At 49.5% G+C, this 21,806-nt stretch overlaps 1 protein-coding gene across 4 annotated transcripts; it reads right to left on the bottom strand.

Moving 5' to 3' along the window:
- Positions 1-1,588: 1,588 nt before the first annotated feature.
- On the bottom strand, positions 1,589-21,081 carry LAS1L (LAS1 like ribosome biogenesis factor). Of its 4 annotated transcripts, XM_032393838.1 has the most exons (15): positions 20,772-21,081; positions 19,952-20,077; positions 18,899-18,968; positions 18,007-18,088; positions 16,900-17,184; positions 16,562-16,608; positions 15,587-15,696; positions 13,735-13,820; positions 13,343-13,393; positions 12,808-13,014; positions 12,309-12,456; positions 6,825-7,324; positions 3,840-3,990; positions 3,133-3,335; positions 1,877-1,953 (listed from the first exon to the last, which is right to left on the bottom strand). In XM_032393838.1, exons 1-14 carry the CDS (start codon positions 20,960-20,962, stop codon positions 3,146-3,148), a joined length of 2,244 nt encoding a protein of 747 aa, XP_032249729.1. In that variant the 5' UTR covers positions 20,963-21,081; the 3' UTR covers positions 1,877-1,953; positions 3,133-3,145. The 4 variants fall into 4 exon arrangements, with proteins under 4 accessions (XP_032249731.1, XP_032249732.1, XP_032249729.1 ...); XM_032393840.1 differs by lacking the exon at positions 3,133-3,335 and having other exon boundaries at positions 1,589-1,953; XM_032393839.1 differs by lacking the exon at positions 13,343-13,393.
- Positions 21,082-21,806: the final 725 nt, after the last annotated feature.

Here is a 21,806-nt window from a genome sequence, read left to right as displayed (position 1 = left end):
AGGGGGCTAGACTAGAACCATGATTTCCAAATTTTTTAGCAGCAAAACCCATTTGGCAAAAAAATAAAAAATAAAAAATAATAAAAATTAAAAACTTACAATACATACACAATATATAAAATCCAGGCTGCTCCAGATAAGTGGTGGAGGGGAACCAAGAGTTTCCAGCACCCATCTCCACATGACCCAGGTGCTGAGCTACTTCTCAGAGTACATTTGCCAATCTCTTGACTATATGTAGCCTATATGCTCTTTTAGGGCTCCTTCAACTCTGACATTCCAGGATGCTGAAAAGACAGCATTTCCCACTGTGGCAGGAGTGGGAAGATTTGGAGGGAAACTGACTGCATTAACCAGTCCAAGAGACTGTTCTGCCCATGCCTATAGTTTGGGTCCACACAAGAAAGGAAATCTTAACCCTGTTGGGCTGTTGGACTGATGGATCCCTTTGATAGTCTGTTTAGATCTGTGGGCCAGCTCTAGAAAAATGATCACACACACATACCCACAAAGATATTTAGGATATCCTTTAAGAAGTGTTGGGGCCTTCCTAGAGGTCCAACCTCAAGTTAACCTTTGACAGGGTCAGACATGACATTTCCACTAAATTTCTCCTTGCCATTTTCATAGCATAAGCCCTCTCCTTCCTTTCTTCATTCCTTAGCTCACCCACTGCTTGGGTCAGCTTCTTGTCTGGAATGCTGCCTAGTTCTGTCCTTTGCTTCTCCTTGTCTGGGGCCAACTTGGCCCTACAGAGATGCCCACTCTCTTGCTCAGCTATCACTCTCCCCAGAGGATGGGTAATACTGTAGCCAGACTTGACCTCAACCTCCACACTGAAAATACAACCCTGAGAAAAACAAAGAACTTGTGGCACAGCAGAGCTCCCTTAGAACTCCCTCTGCAGAGCTTCAGGTTATGATTGGCGACTTTTGTCTTTTCTCACCTGGCAGAGGGCTGTGAGGAGTGTGAACATAATTTACTCATCCCTGTCTCTTGGCAGCTCAGAGCTGGCAGAGTAGGCACTCTTGAGTGTCTGACGGAATTGGGTGACCATAGAGTAGGAGCTCTTAATCAGTCCATCAGATATTTCTCTAGCTTCGGAGCCTACCACAATAAAGTCCACTCTATCTTTTCTAGGCCAAAGGAGTGGAAAAAGAACAAAGGTTTCTCTTTTGTTTTCAATTGCTGTTTAGTGCCCAGTGAGGATAAGCAAGGAAATGAGCCAAAAGCCTGCTAGGTAACATCAGGAAGGCCTGGGTCTTCCCACTGTCAGGGAGGTTCTGAGCAGATTCCCCTGATGCTGGCTGGGTTCTACAGCAATACCTCTCTTCTGGAGCCTGATGCTTCCCAGTGAGCTGGCCCCATTCTACAGCTGAGAGGAGTGAAAATGGTTCACATCAGGAAGAAAGTATGAGTGGGGCCTGGTGGTCAAAAGAATTAGGAGCAGTGGGCCTAAGGGGCCAAAGAACCAAGCTTCTGCTTGAAGTCCTGTTATGATCATGCCTTCCCCGGGTCCCCCAGAAAAGAGCGAGAACTACACTGGTTTGCCCCAGCACACACCGCCTTATCTTACAAACACCAAAACTAACAGTTGCCTGTTTATTGTTTTTCAAAACAAAATTTAAAAAACCCAAACATATTCAAAATTCCATTGTGGCCGAAAGCTGAGCTGATACGGCTGCAGTGGGCTGTCTCCCAGGTTGTTTCATGGAGCATCAGGTGCACTGGTGGGGGCGGGAGCAGGGGGGGGCAACAGGGGCAGGGAATGGGCTGTTGCCCCTGCAGGGCTGGATAAACCCTTTGCACCCGAGTGGGCATCAGAAGAGCTGCAAGCCAGTTTTGAGTCCATGCATCTGGCCCTGGTTCCAGAGAAGGCCCTCCAAGTTGCTGCTGCTATTGCTACTGTTGCTGCAGTTGTCACTGCCCACGCCACAGCTCAAGCCGAGGGTGCTGTGGAGAGAGGCGAGAGGGGTCAGTCAGGGAAAGAGGCAGCTTTAGGCTCTGGAAGGGTTAAGGGTGCTTGATTGATGTGTGTCTATGGAAAGGGCCCACCCTCTTGCCTGGTTTTACCAAGACTAAGGAGGAAATCTAAGAAACTCCTTCAGATGGGCCCCAGGGCTAGTTCTGCCTTACCCTCAGTTGACAGGGGGAGGGAAGGAGCACAACTTTTCGAATGAAACTTTATTCGGAGCCCTAGTATAAAACCAGATTAAAGCAGAACTATTTGGGTTGAGGCAGGAGGGAAGGCCCGTACCACCCCACCCCAGGAAGATACTGAGAGTGGCCACCTTAACAGGTCTTTTTCTCGAAGGCCCTAGATGTTGGGGTCCCAGAGGACCCTGGCTGGATCCCTCCCACCCCCAACAGCTGGTGAAGGGGTCCAAGGCCAGGACTGGGCTACTGGACTAGGCCCAGATCCCATCGCAGGATTGCAAGTTTGCTCTAGGGAGAGGACTGCCCTTCCCCTCCCTGGTGCTGCTCAGAACACTCTTGCTTCCCCTGCTTCCTGCACATCCTTCCAGGTAGATGAGGGTGACAGCTGAGAGCAAAGCCATCATCCTCCCCCTCAGGCAGATCCATGGTTACACTACTGCAGCTGAAAACACCCTTAGAGATGATCTAGTCCCATTCCCTCCCATCACCCACCATCTTACAGACAAGGGAACTGAGGCCCAGAGATGAAAAGGGACTTGCTCACGGCCACACAGCCAAGTCAGGGGTGGAGCTGAGACAAGGAGCAGGGATGGGCATGCCTGTTCCAGCAGAGGAAGCCTCCCTACTGCAGGGGGTGTGGGAACTGGACCGAATCAGCTTCCTTCTGGAATTAACAGCTCCACCTGCCCACACTTGATACCCTGATGCTCATCAAGCCAGCCTTACCCAAGGGGAGAGGAGGTCTCTCAGACATGTGGGCCCCACTCCCAACTACAGACCACCTGGTTTCCCCAGCTGCCTCGTCTCCTCTGCAAGGGCCTGCTGCCCCCTGACCTGCTGTTGGGGCCCCCTGGGTTCTCTCTCTCTCTCCCTGAAAGTCCAGAGGAAGAGGGGCTCATCTCCCAGGGAGTGGGCAGGCAGCACAGGGATACACTCTCCGTTTCAGGGGCCCACAGAGGTCTCTCTGGTACTCACAGGATTCTCCCGGTCACAATGGCCCCGCATTCCAGAATGTACAGGCCCTCTGGATGGGCTCCTTTGTGTTACCAGCAGAGCCCCTCAGCAAGGGCTGCTTGGTTCCTGGCTCCCTGATGACCCAAGGGCTCCCACGCCTGTGATCCAGAGGCGAGTTTCGAGGGAGAGAATGGAGCCCTGCGCAGGCCTTGCTACCAAGATGCCTGGACAGTGCGGGGAGGCCTACTGATTACTCTGTGCACCTTTGGACAAATCCCATCCCCTTTCTGGGCCTCAGTTTTCTCCTTAGGAACATGAGGAAGTTGGATTACAGCACCCGTTCTTGACCTTTTGGGAGTGGTGGACCCTTTAGAGAATCCGAGGAAAGCTATGGAACTCTCTCCTCCCAAAATGTGTGTGCACATATATATACACACTCTGTCTTTGTCTCTCTCTCACACACACACACAAACTGGATGCAGTCTGAGACGGGTGCCAAGTCAGATCTGTGTGGCTACCTCAATGCCCACCCCCACAACTAGGGACTGGGAGTCCTGGCAAGGGCCCAACCAGGGACCGGAGCTTACACATCACTCATTTAGGCCCTGACTAGGGGAAGCTACCTCCCCCACCCATCCTACTTTGTGTCCTTCCCTTCCTCCCTCCCTCCCTCCCTCCTGCAGGAGGCGGAGAAAGGGGTAAGAAATCCTGCTGCCAATGGCACTCACCCAATCTTGCATGTTGGGGGTTCCAGCCGCTGCTCTAGCACAGGTTGGTCCAAAAGATACATGGTGTCATAATTCTCCAGCATAAGCTCTGCTGGGTCCTCAGTCTGACCTGGCATTAGGCCTAAGGGGAAGGTATCCCATCGTATATCTTCTGTGGAGCAAAGGGATGACGCAAGAGTGGGCTGATTAGCTAGTTCTCAAAGTGGTATACAGGCCTACTTACAACATCTACCTGCCCACCTCAATTAGCCTGCTCAGCATGGGATTTCTGTGCAAGTCCAGCCTCATTCCTCTCTGCATCATTTCTCATGAGCTCCTCTCTTCACACTCTCCACCCCTTCCATACTCCCTTATTCACTCTTTATTGCCCTCCTTCCCTTCCATGTGTTCACACACACCCACACTTGCCACCACAACCCACTCCCAAGTCCACACATGCCATGCACACAACTACAAACATATTTGTTTCTCTCTGCTCTTCTCCCACTTCCCCAGACATGTCCTCAACATAAATACAGACAAGGACACCTTCTTCAGACCTGGCCGTATCACTGCCTCAGCCTTTCACCTGCTCTGCTATTTCTGCACACACATATATCCTGGAGAGTCTGGATGCCCCAGAATTCCCATACTTCATCCCCAAACCCAGATACCTCAGAGTATCTGAATGACCTAGATTTCCTGCACGTCTACACACAACCCCCACTCCCAACGTGTTTGAATGCCACATCATTTCTTAGTGGCCTTGCCTTGAGAGGTATACACACACACACACGCACATACCACCTCAGGGTGGACTCTCTCTCAGAGGTATTATACTCCCCCTGCCCCCCTGCAAGGTCTTATTGCCCCCAGATGTAAACACAAAGAACATCCCTTATCTAGGGAAGGACCATCTTACTGCATAACCCACTTCCCACTGCCACCTAAGTATATACACATAAACACACAGACTGAACCCACCATTCAATGAATGTTCCCAGTTTCACTCCCTGCCTCCTATACCTCTCATTCATACGCATACAAGAATGTATGGGAAATCTTACTGTCCCTGTACATGTGTATGCCCACACAGAAGAAGCAATGAAAAAAGGGAGAGAAGAAAAGACTCTAATATCCTAGCCTTTCCACTTTCATAAACTACGCTCCCACCCGCCCCCCCCCACAGATATTCCATTTTAGAATGAACCGTATCAGGCACTCCCACCCTGTCTGTCCAACCCCTTAAACACCCTCTACATAGTATTATAGTAAACCCTCATTCCCATGCTTATACCAGTGCATCCAATGTTTTCAAGTGAAGCTTTCATGAGCTTCTCCAAGTAGATCCAGTTTCTGGCCTTCTCCATCTCCCTGGTACCCAAAAAATTCTCCTTGTCATAATGCCCCTGGCATTCTGGAAAGTCCCTGGACTAGCTTTTCATGTTACCCATAGAACCACCCACCCCGACTCTTTTATAGGAAGAACTTGTGCCTGTCTTAATGCCCTGTGTTGCCCTATAAAGATACCTTCACACACAGGGAACACATCCCCCATGTCTGTCACTGACCTGACCATCCTCCCCCCACCATCACTAACATTCCCAACCCTGTCTACATCATAGCCCCTGCCTCTCTGGCCTGCCATTTGTGTACATGTCCCTCAGTGACAACAGAGACACACATGGGCTACTTCTGGATGGCTGTCTCACTGCCTGTTCTCACTTTTCCATATACCCCCACCTCTTATTGTTGTTACTTCTCCTCAGAGATACCTCCTGGCTCCCAAGGTCTCAGTGACCCTGCCTCTTCTTCCAAAAACCTAACATGACCCTGTGTGCATCTATGCACAGATGCACAGTGTCCACTTCACAGTGACTGCTTTCGCAGCCCCTACTCTCTCACACACACATACAATTCTGCCTATGTCAATGCCCCTCCCATTCCATATTTACAAAGACCCCAAACATAGCCCTCCTTGCCCTAAGAGACTTCTCTGCCACCAGGCTTTGGTTATGTCGAGCGCGTACAGGACCACACACAGACATAAAAGGTGCTCCCTCACACCTGGCACTCAGTGCCTTTATGCCCCAGCCCTTCCACACACATGTCCACACAAGGGCAAAGGTTCTACCTTTCCCCCTAAGTTCCTTTGCTACCTTCCCTCTCTCTCTCTATTGTTCCCTACCAGGCCCACCCTACACCATACCCAATCCCAGCTATTTTCCTTCCCTCTTTCAGGTTTCATCATACTGGCTATACCCTACATCTACCCCTGCCTCCAATGTGTAGACATACACCAAACTGTTCATTCCTTCAGTATCTCCCTGCCTTAAGGTTCCTGTTCCCTAACGTAAACAGAGGCACTCAAAACACATCCCTCAGGAGGAGGAGATTTGTGTACCCCCACTTTCCTATCACCTCATCTTCTCTTTCCCCCCCCAGGCTTTGTCTCACTAACTTGCGTACTCACCTAAAAACCACACCACTCCTTAATTTTCACTCTTCTCATCTCCCTTTACTTCCTCTAACTTAATACCCCTGGTTTCCCTCTTTCTCCTATACACAGCAAAATCCTGTCTCATCACCACCCAGCCTCCATGTATATGTACACATTCACATATACATAGAAAGCACTATTATTTGTCTCCCTGCTCCTGATCACTGCATGCAAGAAAACACACGCAGAATCACATATATCCACCCACCTCTTGCTTTCTCCTCTGTATTTTGCTGCTCGGCGCCCACACCTACACCATCCCCCGTGGGGCACTCTGCATGAAGCAGCCAGTAGCAGGACAGTTGTTAGGGCCCTGAAGCTTACACACTCTGTCTTAAAGGGGAAGAAAGCCAGGTGTCATCTACACATCAGGTGGCCTCCCAGGCTTGCCTCACACCGGCCACCTTCTGTTACTTTCCATCTCTTCTCTAGGGTGGAGGGAAGCCTCAAGAACCAGCCGGAGAGGGAAGATTGGTGTGATGGAAAGTGGGTATCAGGCTTCTTACCAGAGCTAACTTGCCATGGAGAGCCCTGCAAAGCTCCTCTTTTCTGGGCCAGGAGCCTGGCATTCTCAGCAGTGGGAGACTCCTCCCCAGTAGAGAAAGGCCCCACCTCCATTCTGTCTTCCTCCTCCTCCTCCTCCTGCTCCTCCTCCTCATCTTCATCATCTTCATCTTCCTCTTCCTCCTCCCACTTCTGGTCATCATTTTCCTCTTCCTCCTCCACCGGACCTTCCAGATCTTTCTCCTCCTTTTCATCTTTCTTGAGATCATTAAGGCTACCCTGCTCCTCCTGCTGCTGGGGTTCTCCTTCAATTCCAAAGGAACCAGCTGGTTTGAGGCTCCAATACAGGCTGTCCAGTGTGTAAGGAGACTTCCCAATGGGGGAGGCCTCTGAGCCCTCCTGTACTAGGCTGTTCTCTCCAGTCTGGGTATAAATGGAACAGATGCGCAGCAGTCTCTCCTGCTCCTCGTCTGGAAGGACCTGTCCCATGGCTTTGAAGACACTGAGCAAAGGGAAGGATGGGGTAAGAAAGATTCAAAATCTCAACTCACTTCATACCCCAATACTCCATGGTTTGAACTTGGGTCTCTGAGTTTCCAGACCTGCCTCTGAAAGGCAGTGCAGAAGAGCAAACAGAAATGGGACCAGGGCCCCTGAACAAGCTCTGTGATTCATCTCTGTGGCTCACTTCCATTCTCAGTAAAATAAGGATAATAATGGCACCTGACTTACATATAGGATTGTTGGGAAGAGTAAGATAGCTCACATAGAATGCCTGGCACAGTGCCTGGCACATAGTGAGTGGGCATGCAATAAATGATAGCTATTCGTCTATACTAAATGCTATGTAAATACACAAACTAGCCAACAGGCCAACAGGACTGGACATGAGAATGGCAGACCCCTCTCTTCCCCTGGCCTAGCTGAGCAATTTGTCCAGCTCCAAAGATATGCCTGGAAGTGTGTTGGGCTCCTGCATGGAACACAAAATGTAATCCCTTTCCAGGAGCAATTATAGCCCAGCCTGAATGGAGGAAAAGGAAGAAAAAAAAAAAAAAACAGCAGTTGACAAGACAAAGCAAGATGTGGGAGGGAAGCCAGATGAGCCCTGTGGACCTTGGGCACTACAGGAGCTGGGGAGAGGCAGAGTACAAGGAGGGCAGGAGAGATCAAGGGAAGGCTTTGTGCAGAGACAAGAGTGAGCACACTATACTGTGTACATGTGGTGGGAGTAGCCTGGCTCCAGGGGAAGGGCTGTGTTGGGGAGCTGTGGGAGGAAGAGAAGGCTGCAAAGGTTAAGTGTGTGCGTTGGGCAGAGGGGGTCACCTGATGACTCTAAGCACAGGTGATGGCTGCATTTCTGAAGATTGCCATGGTGCCCATGTGGAAGATGGCCTGGATGGGGCAGCCTGGAGGCAGGGAGACCAGGGAGCCCGTGAGGGTTGACCTAGGACACTGACAGTGGAGATGAGAGGGAGAGAAGCTGTGAAAGACAAGACAGCAGGGCTTGATGACCGGATGGTAGGGGTCAGGAAGAGGGGAATTAAAGATGATGACAGTGTGCACGCAAAGGACGGTGCTAACAGCAAAACCAGCAACAGACACAGAGCCAATAGGAAGGAGAGCTCCCAGGGAGGAAGAGGCTGTACACCCTTTGCAGAGCCTCATATAAAACCAGGCATCTGGTCACTGCTAGAGGCATGGGTGGAGTGGACCAATAGTTTCCTTCTAGGTATATTGAGTTGTGAACTGAACTGTGAGTCATTCATGGAGGTTGCCATATGCTCAGCAGGCTGTCTGGCCACATACGGTCTCTGGTCACCGGGGGTAGGGCTGGGGGCTAGTGACTCTATTGGGAGACCCCTTCTGCAGGGCTAATTTCATATTCCAAGAGCACACTGGCTCAAATTGAATTGATACTGGCTGGCTGCGGGAAGCTAAGTTTCCAAGCTTTTTGGAGGAAAAGCCAGAGAGAAGCTCTTCCCTCTCACTGTGGTCCATTAATATGATTAATAATAAATATTCCCAGGCACTTGATATTGGCAAGATGCTGTATCACCACTGTTTATTACTACGCACCCGCGATCTCAAGCTGTCTAGTGTGACCATTGAGGTATAGGGGTGATACGAATCGTAAAATGCATCTCTCCTCGGGTTTGTCTGGTCACAGGTCAGGTTGTGGGAAGAATGTGGACTTTGGACTCACAAAACCTGGGCCCAAATCCCTGTCCCACCAGCAACAAACTGTGACTTTTGGATAAATCACTTCACTCCTCGGCGCTTCAATGTCTTTCTTATCAAATAAGGATAGAATACTTCCACCTCCAAAGACTGCTGTGTCAAATAAAATTACTTCTACAAAAAGCACAGCACCATGCCTGAGAGAGTTAACTGCCAGTGGTATCTTTTATTTTTTCTTCTGGAGAAAACAAAGCCAGGTTCTTTATGTGCCTAATAATACATGCTTTTCACAATCATGCAATCTAATGGAACATTATAGAAAGAGCACAGGAGTAAGGACAGGGTATCTGGGATTCTGCCTCTAGCTCTGACTTGCAGACTTCCACTGACTTACAGCATAATACCTAGGATGATCCTGTGTCTCAATCTGTGTAACGGGGGTGAGTAGGACTCTAGATTCACTGATTATCTGGGCAAAGCAGAATCTGTGCACAAGGAGTCGTACCCAAGTGAGCTGCTGTTACTGCTGGTATGTGTCGCATCCCTCTGGTATGCTTGGATTGGGAGAAGATCTCTGTGGTGCAGACTTCTCCAAGACCAGTAGCTTCCACTCTGCAGGCACTTAGGATTGGAAAGTACCTTGAAGGCCACCTATCCAAACCTCTCCATGCTGCTCTTTTCACTCCCTCCCCCCATTACATTCACATGCCATGGTCTTTCTAGACTTTGAAACTTCGTTTATTCTCCTGGAGTCACTCAAATGTCCTGTCATGCTTTCCTGACCCCTCCAAGTCTTTTTGGTTCTCCTCCCAGCTTCCCACCCATCTGTATCACTTCTAATCTAGAGCATACACATCTGGAGAATTTGGCTGTTTGGTTCAGTTCCATCTGCTGGAGGTCTTGCCCTGGCTTACTTTCTCTACAAAGCTGATTTTTTTTCCCCTTATAAACTACTACCATGCCCCAAATGCCATCAGGGTTCAAGAATGACTTTCTGACTCTATGGAGGGATCAGGGGACTAAGAGGGTCTTGGCACCCAGACTCCCACTTCATTCAGGCCCCAAGCACAAATTTAGCTCCCACCAAAGAGAGCACTGCTGGCAATGAGATAGCAGAATATACTTTATTTAGTTCAACAACGTTTACTGAGGTCTGTTTAGGGCCTGGATTTGCGTGGTGGTTTAGAGCACAGATGGCTAACATAGAGCCCTTACCTTTGAAAAGCTTAAGTCTGATAGAGGGAAGGAGACACTATGGGAAGCAGACATGGCAACACAAAATTTCAGATTTGGGAAATGCTTGAGTCAACATAACAGCATAGATAAGTGATACCACCAACTGAGATAGGGAGCAAAAGAGGAAGATCACTTTGGGACTGGGGTTGAGAATAAGATGACCAATTCTCTTTTGGTCACAGTAAAGTATCTGTGGGCCATCCACAGGGAGATGTCTGACATACAGTCAAATATAGGAGGCTAAATCTTAGGGGAGAGGACTGGGATAGATAAAGAGATTTGGGCCTTGCCACTTTATAGGAACTGGAAAAAAAGCACAGGCATTTCAAGGAGAGAGTGGTAAATAGCCATTAATGCAGCAGACACAGCAACGGACAAGGGCTCACTGGATTTGGTAATTAGGAGGTCAAACAGTTTTGGGGGTAAATGCCAAATTGCAGTAGGTTGAGGAATAAGAGGGTAGTGAGGAAATCAAGATTGTTGAGTGTAGACTACTCTTTTGAGATGTTTTGATGGTGGTGGCGATGGGGAGAGGATTGATATGCTGCTGATTACCCAACACAGGGATGCAGGGTCAAAGGAGATTTTGCTTGTTATTGTTGTTTTAAGATGAAAAAGAAAACTGAGGCACATTGCTAAGTTGAAGAACAAGAGTCAGCAGAGCAAATGAGAGGCAGGGTTGAGGCCCCAGTGAGCCACCCCAGCAGAGGTGGCTCCAGAGCCCAGGTGGAGGAGCAGGCTTTGAGGTGGGGCAAGGCCACCTCATCCTGAGACTGGCGAGATGGCTGAGTGCTGCCGCAGATCAGTTCACGAGGGCTGGACCTCAGGTCGAGGGGGCCCTGCTGGATGCTCGAGAAAGCTAGGGTGAAATGGGAGAGGGGGAGGGGCTTGAGGTGAGTGGTAAGGGCTTAGAAAAGTCAGGAAACAGGAGACAAAGTGGGCAGAAAACAAGTAAAAAGTTCAGACAAGCAGAACTGAGGCCTGGCCTAAGATTAAAAATCATACCTCTGTAGTGGCAGCAATCCGCAGTGCTATGTGGTTTTCTCCAGCAGAGCTCAGCTACCCGGGCTAAGGAGTGTGGGAAGCAGAGTGGGGAGGATCAATCCCAGCTAAGGGGTTTGCAAGTCAGAAACGCCAAAGGATGGGCAGAGCTGAGGGTCCTGACAGTGAGTGGTTGAAGTGATCAGCCACAGACAGGACGGAGGGGAAGCAAAGTTAAGGGAGATGGGAAATGGAGGGATGGAGGTCTGGATGCAGGCAAAGAGCTAACATCATGGGATGCAAGGGTGAGAAATGGAAGGACAAGAGGTTATGGTCACTGAATGGGATGCTGGGATGTCAGGTTTCAGAGGTGGAGCAGCTCTGAGTGATGGAAATGGGTTGCAGAGTGTAGTGGAAAATGAAAGTCACTGGAGTTGAGGAGGTGAAGAGTATCAGATGGATCACTCGAATGAGACAGATATTGCTCCAGAAAGCAGGAAGAGAATTGCATGCTAAGGGCTTCCACGAGTATGAGGGAAGTGGTCAGAATATGACAGAGGAAAGGAAAAGGAGACAACCACAGGTATTTACAGGAACCAGTGAAATATTCAATTTGACTACAGCACCCAGGGTAGATTGGGTAAAGGAGAATCACAGGAGGCATGGTTACCATGATAGGTTGTGGCAGAATCAGAAAGATTTTTGAATGTAAGGACAAAAAGCCTAGGCTGCATCAGAATGGCAATAGGAAGTCACGAAAGGTTGGTGAGCACCTAGGAGAGGTACTCTTTGGGAAGATAACAAAGGAGATAGTACTGGGCTCAGAGTCAGAAGACTGGGTTCAATAATAAACAGCAGCTACCATTTACTGTGCACTTACTTTGTACAGGCCACTGTGCTAAGCACTCTGGGGGTGGGAGGGAATTGTCTCATTCATTCCCATACTGGACTCAGTTCTCCCATCTGTTAGTAGGAGGGAAATGGGACTCAGAGTCCTTACAAAGGCCCAACTCTACCACTCTAGGGCTGTGTGGCCCTGAGGCCTGTGGGGCCTCACCCTCTTACCAGATGGAATTCAAGGGACTTACAGCTGAAGGAGTTGGGAGCTGGCCCAGCAAGGTGAGCCCAAGCAGGACTCAACCACCCGGGGCCAGTCAAGGGAGGCAGAGCAGTTGAACAGCCTCCAGCTCCTTCTCGCTTCCCACTGGCTTGCAGAAAATCGGCGGGCATTCCGTCCTAAGAGACAAGAGAGGGTCTGAGGAAAAGGAACCAATAAGCCTCCCACCCAACCTTGTACCTTTAAAAGCTTGGCTCTGTCCCTCCCCACTCCTCCAGACTCCCCACTCTATACCTCCTATTTGCTCAAGCATTTAGGCCCTTTTATCCCAGACCAGTTTACTTGGCTCAGAGAAAAAAGAAAAGAAAACGTAGATTTGTCTACTGCTGCTGCGGGGTCCTCCTGGGCAAGCCTAGATCTTTAACAAGGGACATGTCTGCCTGGTGCTATTCAGCTGAGAGCTGAGGACAGTGGCAGATGCTCCTGCCTGGGCTGTGTTAGGCCCTGAAGCTAGGGCTAGTCTCCCTCACCAGTCTTGGTGTTAGCCACAATCAGTTCAATGGTCCATCTGAGGATGTAGGTGGGCCGGATCCCGCTGTCCCCCAAGGCTGGCAGCTCGGAGAGCATCCTCTCCAGCAGGGCCTGCGTGAAGGCCTGGGAGTGCAGGCCCCTGAGCAGAGGCTGCCAGAATTGAGAGAACGGCTTTGGCACCAGGATGTCATTCAGGTCCACGTTTTCTGGTTTGTGAGGGATACAGGTTGATGGAAAAGGGGAGGCAGGGGCCCATGGGAGACAAGGATGGAGGAAAGGGAAAAAGAGAGGGAGGAAAGAAGTAAAGGAAAGGGGAACAGAAGGTGGGGAGGAAGGGGAAGAGAGAGGGAGGGAGAAGGAGGGGGGCCCACCAACAGAGTTGCCACCACAGAACAGAAAGAGAAGAGCAGAACAGCGAGGAGAGAAACCAGTTAGTATCTGACAACCAAATGACTCAAAACAAAGTATTAAAAGAAAAAAAAAAAAGAAAAAAAGAAAGCTCTGCTTCTAGCTTCAGCTTTGTCAATAACTCACTGTGTAACTTTGGGTCAGTACCTTCCCCTCTCTGGACCTCAGTCTGCCCATCTGTAACATGAGGACGTTGAACTAGATGACCTCACAAGGCCCTTCCAGTTCTGCTGTTCTAGCTTTCTAGAAAGTGGCTAAATCACAATTAACATAGCACAATAATGGCATTAAGACACCCCCACACCCCAGCCCACCCAATTCCAGGCCACCTGAGAATAGCCCAGCAACTGAGTAACAGTGGGGCTACCTGTTCTGCTCAGCTGAGACAGGCTTCCAGAGGCTATGGAATGGCAGGAAACAGCCCTTGCCTCCCAGTCCTGGGCCACCCAGCTCACCCCTGGTGTTCTTGCCCAGGAAACACAGTACTCTAAGACTGAAGTGAGTCCCCAGGATCATACCTTCATAGTCTATCTGCAAAGCTGCCAACTGCTCAAATGTGGGGATGAGAAAGCCATCATCTAGAAAAGCATCCAACACAGCCTCCCTGGAGCAAGAGGACACTTAATTAAGCCAACTGAGCAGACAGAAGACCCTCTTCTACTCCCTTACCCACTCCCGAGGCAGCTTATGCCTCTGGCTCAAGTGAGCAAAGCAGCATGGGAAACGAAGGCAGCTGACAATTGGATCTCAGGCCTCAGCCTTCTCAGGCAGAGGCTGGGCCAGAGACTGGGATCAGTGGGTTTTGAACAAGCATTTACCAAGCACATGCTGATCTAAGGCCCATAATGAGGGTGGTAGCGGCTGAACGAGCCTGAAAGCACAGATGGAGAAAGGTCCCAGGCCCACAGAGGAGGTAATGCCTAGGATCACAGGGTCAAGGGCTTTTAGACTTTAGCTACTACTCAGTCTTTTTGCTTGACAGTCCTCCAGTCTCTTACCCCTCCCCTTCTCCCTAGTTACCCTCTTTCAAATCCTAGAAGCAGAAACTTTGGGGACTCAATTGCTGGAGCAAATATAATCCTTATTCCTAGGGACCCCAAGAACCCAGGTCTAAGTTACAGGGGTTGAAAGCATAGGCTATCAGGGTAATCCCTCATCCCATGTAACTCAAACTGAAACCAACTACAGCCAGCGGGTCTTCTCCAGATCTAGCAGTTCCCCTCAAGAGAGGCTCCCCTAGCTGACCAGGCCTAGAGGGGGAACATGAGCTCCCAAGGTATCTCAATGGCCAGAGGCACTGTCAGATCATGCCTTCATGCTTAGATCCCTCCCTCCACCAGGTCTGAGGTGGAAAGAGTTGTCCTTCATCCATCTCCCATCTCCTCAGGTCAGTATCCAGGAAGAGCACTTAAAGCAGCCAGCTGCCTGCTCAGCATAACCGGGCAGACACTACTGTACAGAGGTACAGGGACAGTTATCCCAGCTGCTGAGGTGGCCTTTGCTGAAGGTTGCGAAGATGCCTAGGATGGGCAGACACTGATAAAAACATCTTTGGAATTAGTAGTATCCTGGGAATGAAGAAGACTCAAGGGGCAATCCCAACCTGCACTGTAGGCTCCCACCCAGGCCCACCCCGTCACCTATATGACCTTCCTAATACTCTCTACTCGATCCCAGATTCCTTCCAACCTCTCCCTAGTTTGGAAGGTCTAGCAATGCCTCCATAGGTTCTTAGTGGAAGGTTCCTCAAAGCCCTTTCCAGCTGAATTTAGGTACCAAGACCCAAGAGCTAGGGAGGAGAGGAAAGGATAGATATTGTCTGCACTAGATTGAACAGAGCACTATTTGGAGGGTGGGGGGCGGGAAGAAGGCTCATGGCCACACTGAGCAGGGAGGGACTTACTCTTTCAAAGAGCCAGACCCTGGGAAAGCTTCTCCTTTGTTCCCCCAACCACGACCATACAAAAGACACGACTACTCCCCACTTGCAGTTCAAAAGAACAGCAGTGCTCCCCATATCTTTTTCCTCAAACTTGGACAAAGGCTAGACAGTGAAGTGGTAAGGATGTAGGGCTTTTCCTACTTGCCCAAGTGCTCCATACCACTGGACAGAGAGGAACAAAATTGGCCAGGGGACTGATGACCGTAGACATTCGTGTCTCTGGCCATTTTAGTGATTCAGAGTAGGCAATCACCACTTGGTAGCTGGCAGGGCCAGGGGAAGAGGGTCATGCAGAATTTGGATCACCCCTCAGGGGATCAGGATTATCCTTAAGATTTCCTTACAGCAGAGGTGGACAAGCTGGGATATGGAAGCCTAGTTCTGTGAGGCTGCTAGAGTAGACAGCCCCTGATTACCTAGTTACACACCTGTTCTCACATGTAATGCCCTTGAGCTCTGCCAGGATGCATTCTACAGGTGGAGACAGGTTGTTCCATGCCTTAACAGCCTGAGGTAAATGCCTGAATTTCTCCAGCACCTGCCAGCAAAGAAGTTACCATCAGAACCCTGATTGAGCCAAGCAACCCTCTCCCACCCTTCAAGGATTCCTTCCCATAGGACCTCTCAGCACCTCCCTCCATGGGATAAGCAGGGCATGCAGGGGCGGGCCCACAACTCCCCTACTGGCCCCACATTTTAAAATATCCTGACCTTCAAATGCCAGACTTTCTTTTCTTCCTCCTCCCTCCCCACCTGGAATTCCCTGTGGCTCCCAATCACCAGATACTCCAATACTGAGATGTCCAGTGAGGGCATTTTGTTGGAATTGGGCCAGAGACCCTTGGGCCCAGGAATGAGGGGAAGCAATGGGTTACGGAAGAAAGGGAATCAGGAAACCGACCGAGATTCTAATTCTGGTTCTATCACTAATTGCGTATGTGACCTGGGGCTAGTCCCTTCACTCATCTGTGGTTTCAATTTATTTCTTCATCTGTGAAAAGGAAGAGTTAAGCTGAATGGTTTCTAGGCTACCTCCCTTCCTGCTAAGGGAGCACCCCTCAAGCTCACCTGATCTAGGAAAGTTCCTGGGTGCCCTCTGCTTATCAGCTGCAGTATTGCAGGACTATGCAACCACCTATGCCCAGTTGTTCCCTACCACCCAGTGGGGCAGATTATCCACAGACTTCCATCATCTGCTCTCTTCCATCGGTGTGGAGGATCAGCCAACTGGATTCTGCTTCTCTTGTCTCCTTCCTAGATACCCCCTCTCTTTCCGAGAAGCTCCCTCAAGCTCTGCCACTTTTCTTTCAAATTCCTTCTCAGGACTTCTCTCAGGAAGCTGGCAAGAGGGAAGAAATGGCTGGGGCAAGTGAAAACACACAACGTCAAGGGCGCTTTCTTACCTTAAACTGCTCCTCTTCGTATAATACCAGCAGTTCTCGGGCTCTTTCTGAAAACAGAATATGGAAACAGATAGGGCAGCCCAGCCCTTTGCTCCTCATGGGATTCTGAGCCCCTCTCACCTCATTTCTTGAGTTGTAAATTAGGAACTAGAATTCTTGCCTCTCCTACTTCACAGGGCTCAAGGGAAATGGTTTGTGACAGTAACTGTTTTAAGCTAAAACTCACCACAACCCCAGAGGAAATGCTGAGCCAGGGAAATAACCAGTGTTAACCCTAAGTCTGAGTCTTCCAGACTCATGGGCCCCTCTATGCCCCCCTCCCACCCAAGGACACCTACCATATAGCTCTTTATGTCTCAGAGCCTTTTTCAAATGTGAATCAACCTCTTTGTTGCCTTCACTGTCTCCATCAACCCTGATATCCAGTTCTGCACCTTTCCCTTTATCCTTAGGCTCTGGTCTCTGTTCTATTATGTCATCAACAACAATATTTTTATCTTCCTCTGGGTCTTCTTCATCTGTCTCTTCCCTATCCTCCTCCAGCTCCCAGGTCTCTCTCAGGCTGTTCTCCAGTTGGCGGCACCAGTAGGTCTTCTGGAGCCAATCCAGAACAAAATAACAGCCTAAAGGAGGGAAGGAAGGAAGGCAGTGTCATAGGAGTAGCCACAGGCAAACAGCTCCTAGCAGGCCCCTAGCCTCCTCTTATAAGCATTATGGGAAGACCCCAGGGAAGAGGTTTGGCTCCAAGAAGGCACAAATCTCCAATATCTGGAAGTAGCCCCTCTTGCTCTGGGTTATTTCTCTGTTCTTTGCTTTCTTCTGCTCACCAGCACCTTTCCTAGAAGAAACTAATACCAGTATTAGAGATGGGATGCCAAAAATAACACAGAGCTGGCAAATGAATAGGGACCCAGGCCCACTAGCTAGTTACATGGCCTTGGCCAAGTCTCTTCCCTTTTCTAGGTCTCAGTTTCCCCAACATGAAGGGACTAGGCTGAATCAATTGGGATGGGGTGTCTTAAAGAATTCCTGGGTTCATGACACTTGATGGCTCACACCTCTCAGCCTGCCCCCCATTCACCTCTTTAGGTATGAAATTTAAGGGGATGCCAAAAAATGTAGTAACCAAGAGATCAAAACAGTGTCCTGCAAAGCCATATTGGAGCCTGAAGCAAAAGGAGAAATCACTAATAATCCTGCCTTTATTTAAAATTTTGGCATTTTGTTCACTGTGGGTTTTTCCATATCAAAATGTTACTTATCTTGATTACTGAGCTTTTGACACCCTCTTAACATTTGTGCCCAAGACAAATGCCTCACTTGCCTCAACCTAGTTCTGGCTCTGACACCAGTGAGAGATCCTCCTTCCTCTCCCTCTCCCCACAGTGCCACCCAGCCCAGGCCCCTGGGCTTAACTACGATAGGTATACTCCCTGAAGACTCACCTCTGCGGCAGTCATTTATATGGGGCATTTTCTTGTGGGTCAACTCATGGCGAAGTTCAACAATCCAATCCGGAATGTTTACCTGATTGTGAGGGATGGGGTGAGTACAGAAATTAGAAAATATTAAAGCTGGAAGGGACCACAGAGATGAATTAGCTTGGCCTCCCCACATTTTACAGATAAAAATATTGAGGTCCTGAGGCGGTTCCAGTCTTAGAGGCAGAGCCAAGATTAGAAACAAGGTCTCCTTATTCTTTTTACTGCTCTGTGGAGGTGATCTGGAAAATCAGAAAAGATAGCTACCTCCTCCAACCACCAACCACCCTCTTCCAACAAAGATTCCTGTGAATGAGCATTAATAATCACCTCCAGCCTTCCTCTGCCCTGTCTATGAGTCCCAATTCCTAGGTACCCTTTATCCTTCCTCCCTCCCTCCCACACCCTTTTTCAGGAAGCTTCTCTTGATGGCTGAGAACCTGCCTGCCCTCTGGGCTTCTACACACCTCACATACTCACTCAGGGCAGGAATGTCAGGCATTTTCATGCTGCTCGACTGAGCTTGTCTCCTCCCTCAGACTGTCAGCTCCCAGAAAGCAGGTGCTGTGACTGCCACCTCTTTCCTGTCCTCACCCAGTGGAGCATTCCAGTGCCTCAGCTTCAAGGGCCCACTCCCAACCAACTGGACAGGCCAAGCCACTGAAGACAGCAGCCATGAGCAAGGGAGCAAGTCTGCTTCTTTCAAGCTGGAGGCGGAGGCTCTGGGGTTCTTGCTGGGCTTGGCTGATAGTGGTGGGATGAGCTAGTCTGACTGTGTGCCCATATCACCCCATGCCCCATTTAGTGAGCCCTCCTGGGGAGAAAGAATTGAGCAAGGCCATTTTGTCATACATACCTCCTGAGCCAGGAACTTGAGAGGGAGCTTGACAAACTTTGTCTTCCTCTCTGAGATAAGATTCACAAACCTGGGATTGGGGAAGAAATAAGTGGCATAGCCCAAGGAACTGTTTTACTCAAACCAGTGGGGCTTCAAAATACCTTGCTGAGTTACTGACACCCTGCATTTCTACAACCTTTCCACTAACTGTTCTGTCCTCTTCTTATGATTGGTATCAGCCAGCACAGGGATGTCTGCCCTGTACTGAAGCCATACAGATGAAGAAGACACTGCTCTGGCCTTGAAGAGGTCAGTCTAGAATAAATAATCATGACATAATGAAACATACTGTGCTAGATCATATGCTATAAATGCTAAAACAAAAAATTACCGACATCAAATGATATGGAGAGCCCACCTAAATGATGGAGAAGGTAAGAAGAGCTATGGAGGACCTCAAGGCACACAATGTAAACAGTATGAGATGAGCAGATTTTGACAGATGAGAAAATTCAGTGGCAGCCTTTTCCCTGATATGTATGAAACAGCTAGAACCACTCTAAATCACTTTGTTAATCAGGAACTCCCAGCCCATGTGTCCACTTCAACTCAGCAACCTTTCAGTGTTCAAGGACAGAAAGGGGAAATGATGGTGCTATGTATGGATGGGAGAAGGGTTGAAAAATCCACATTAAGTCATGGCCAAGGACATCACACCATTCAGAAAAGTTCTGGGTAAAGAGTTAAAGGGGAAGAAAAAAAAAAATCAAATTATCAAAGCTGGAAGAGATACACTGCGATCACTTGGTGTAAATCACCCCCACCCCACATTCCAGAAAGAGAAGAAAAATGGAAGAGAGAAGGCTCTCAGGAAAAAGAAAAAAAGTGGAATGTGTGTTGACAGGGGGTACCAAAAGCTGTCAAATCAAACAATCACAGGGTGACCCAAACAGAGGGACACATGGGGCTTTTTGCTTCAGGTAGCACCTAAAGCCAAGCTTTGCTTATCCAGTGGCTACCCCCACCCCCCATCCCTCAACCCACCCCCACCCTTACCCATGTAGGTCTTACCTGACCAACGCCATGCCATAGAGAAGTCTAAGTTCATCAGGGCCCAAGCCACCAGTCACATCCATGAGCTTACAGCGTACCAGGTCAGCAGTAGAAGCCACTGCCAGGGGGAGTTCGTTGCCTAACCTAAAGAGCCACAGTCCAGCACCATCATAAAGGTCCCTTACCCTGGTCCACCCTCCACCTCAGAACATAGATCGCTGTAAATTATTCCAATTACATAACTGGCTCAAGAGTGCATGACAAGACACAAATCAAAGTGGGAAGAGGGAGGATAGTGTCCCTGGGATCCAATTGTATGCAGGGTGTGTGTGAGAGGCCCGCTAAGGTTTACAAAGGACACCTAACTGCTAAGCAATCAACCAACAATTAAGTGTGAACACACCCGTTTCTTTCACTCTAAAACCTTCATTCGGCTAGAGAAGACTTCATCCTTTGTCTGCTCACAACTCAATCTTACCAACTGGACTGAGGTGCCCCGTTCAAACACGGTTTTGCTAGCAAGCACCGCCTCCCCCCTCCCCCCTCCCCCTGCCCAATTCGACTCAGAAATCCACCCTAGGCTGTTAACCTACCTACCCCTTAAGCCCTGGCTCAGCCACACTGGTACCTTCAGCACCTTCCCCAAAACAGAAGGCTCGAAGATTTAACAAAAGCTTGGCTGTGACTTTCTCCCAGGCTCTTCGGAAAGGGGCAACGCCCAAACCACTCATAAGGACCTTAGGCATTATGAGTGCAGAATAGAGCCTTCTAAGAGGAACCCTACAAAGGGAGAGGCGCCACCAGCACGGAAGAAGGAGGGCTGAGCCTGCAGCCTTACCTACTCCTCCACACGGTGATGCGGTTCAGGGCGTACCGCTGCAATTTATGGTCGTCACAAAACAGATACACCGTCACCTGATCCCACTCGGCCCTACTGAGCCAGGCAACCACGATGCGCTGGGCCCAAAGCGGAGGCGACCCTTTCTCTTTGACGCACTTCCCGCACCACGCACTCCACACGCGATCCATCCCTTGGTGAGCTACACCTGGCCGGGGCCCGGATTCCCACCGGACACTGGGCTTGACTGCAGGCCTTGTGACGCAGCACTCCCAACAGCTTTCAGTTCAACGTGCTACTTTCACTCCAAACGGCCGCTGTGCCAGTAGCCAATGGGAGAGCGTGACCCAGACGCAAGCCCGCCTCTCTGAGTTAGCGAGGCAAATCGGAACACGAGAACTGGGGGCCGCCCTAACCACAAATTAGAGGCAAGGCCTCGCCAGCCGGAAGTGTTCTTTTCTTAAAGCAACCGTGCGAGCAGCAAGTGTTCAGCCTCAAGGTTCCGCTAATTTCCTGGTTGCTTACGTGCTTCTGTCCCAGACCCGGACTCCGAGGAGGATGTGTCTCAACTGTGGGAGGAATTTCACTTTGCGCCCTTTGGTGGGCAGGGGAGGCATCGTGATTGTCCTGTGTACCGAGAATGCGTTTATGTTTTCATTGCCATGAATCAGCACCTGCCCCAGAAAAACACTGTGGACACTGAAGCAAGACTACAGAGCAAATATTGAAATATTTAAAGTTGGATTGAAAAATCTGCTGGTTTTTCACATCTGTACTGTGAGGGGCTTAAACTGGGTGATCTCTAGGTTCTCTTCCATATCTGTAAAGTGTAGGATTTTACTTTTTCAGCAATCCACTGCTATGTTGTTTTCAACTACATGGGTATACTTAGTTTTTCTGCACAATTCCTTAGGATTCTGGAGTTGTCAGGGGGACAATTTTCTGAAGCGCTTCTGATTTTACAGGTTGGCTAGATTTTTCAGAGTTCCATACCAATCCTTCTCACAGAAGTTATTTTCCAGTCTTAACACTTGA

The sequence above is a fragment of the Phoca vitulina genome, unplaced genomic scaffold (genome assembly GCF_004348235.1).
Source record: "Phoca vitulina isolate PV1807 unplaced genomic scaffold, GSC_HSeal_1.0 scaffold77, whole genome shotgun sequence".
NCBI classification, from domain to species: Eukaryota; Metazoa; Chordata; class Mammalia; order Carnivora; family Phocidae; genus Phoca; species Phoca vitulina.
Note: the sequence above shows the minus strand (reverse complement) of the source record. Positions and strands in the feature narration are given on the sequence as shown.

What these genes read in the sequence shown, in the direction of transcription:
- LAS1L (XM_032393838.1), bottom strand. Translation starts at nt 20,962, where the DNA reads ATGGATCGCGTGTGGAGTGCGTGGTGCGGGAAGTGCGTCAAAGAGAAA. An exon ending in ATCACCGTGTGGAGGAGTAG is followed by an intron (nt 20,078 to 20,771) that starts GTAAGGCTGCAG and finishes GTGGCTCTTTAG; the next exon opens with GTTAGGCAACGAACTCCCCC. An exon ending in GAGACATAAAGAGCTATATG is followed by an intron (nt 16,609 to 16,899) that starts GTAGGTGTCCTT and finishes TTCTGTTTTCAG; the next exon opens with AAAGAGCCCGAGAACTGCTG.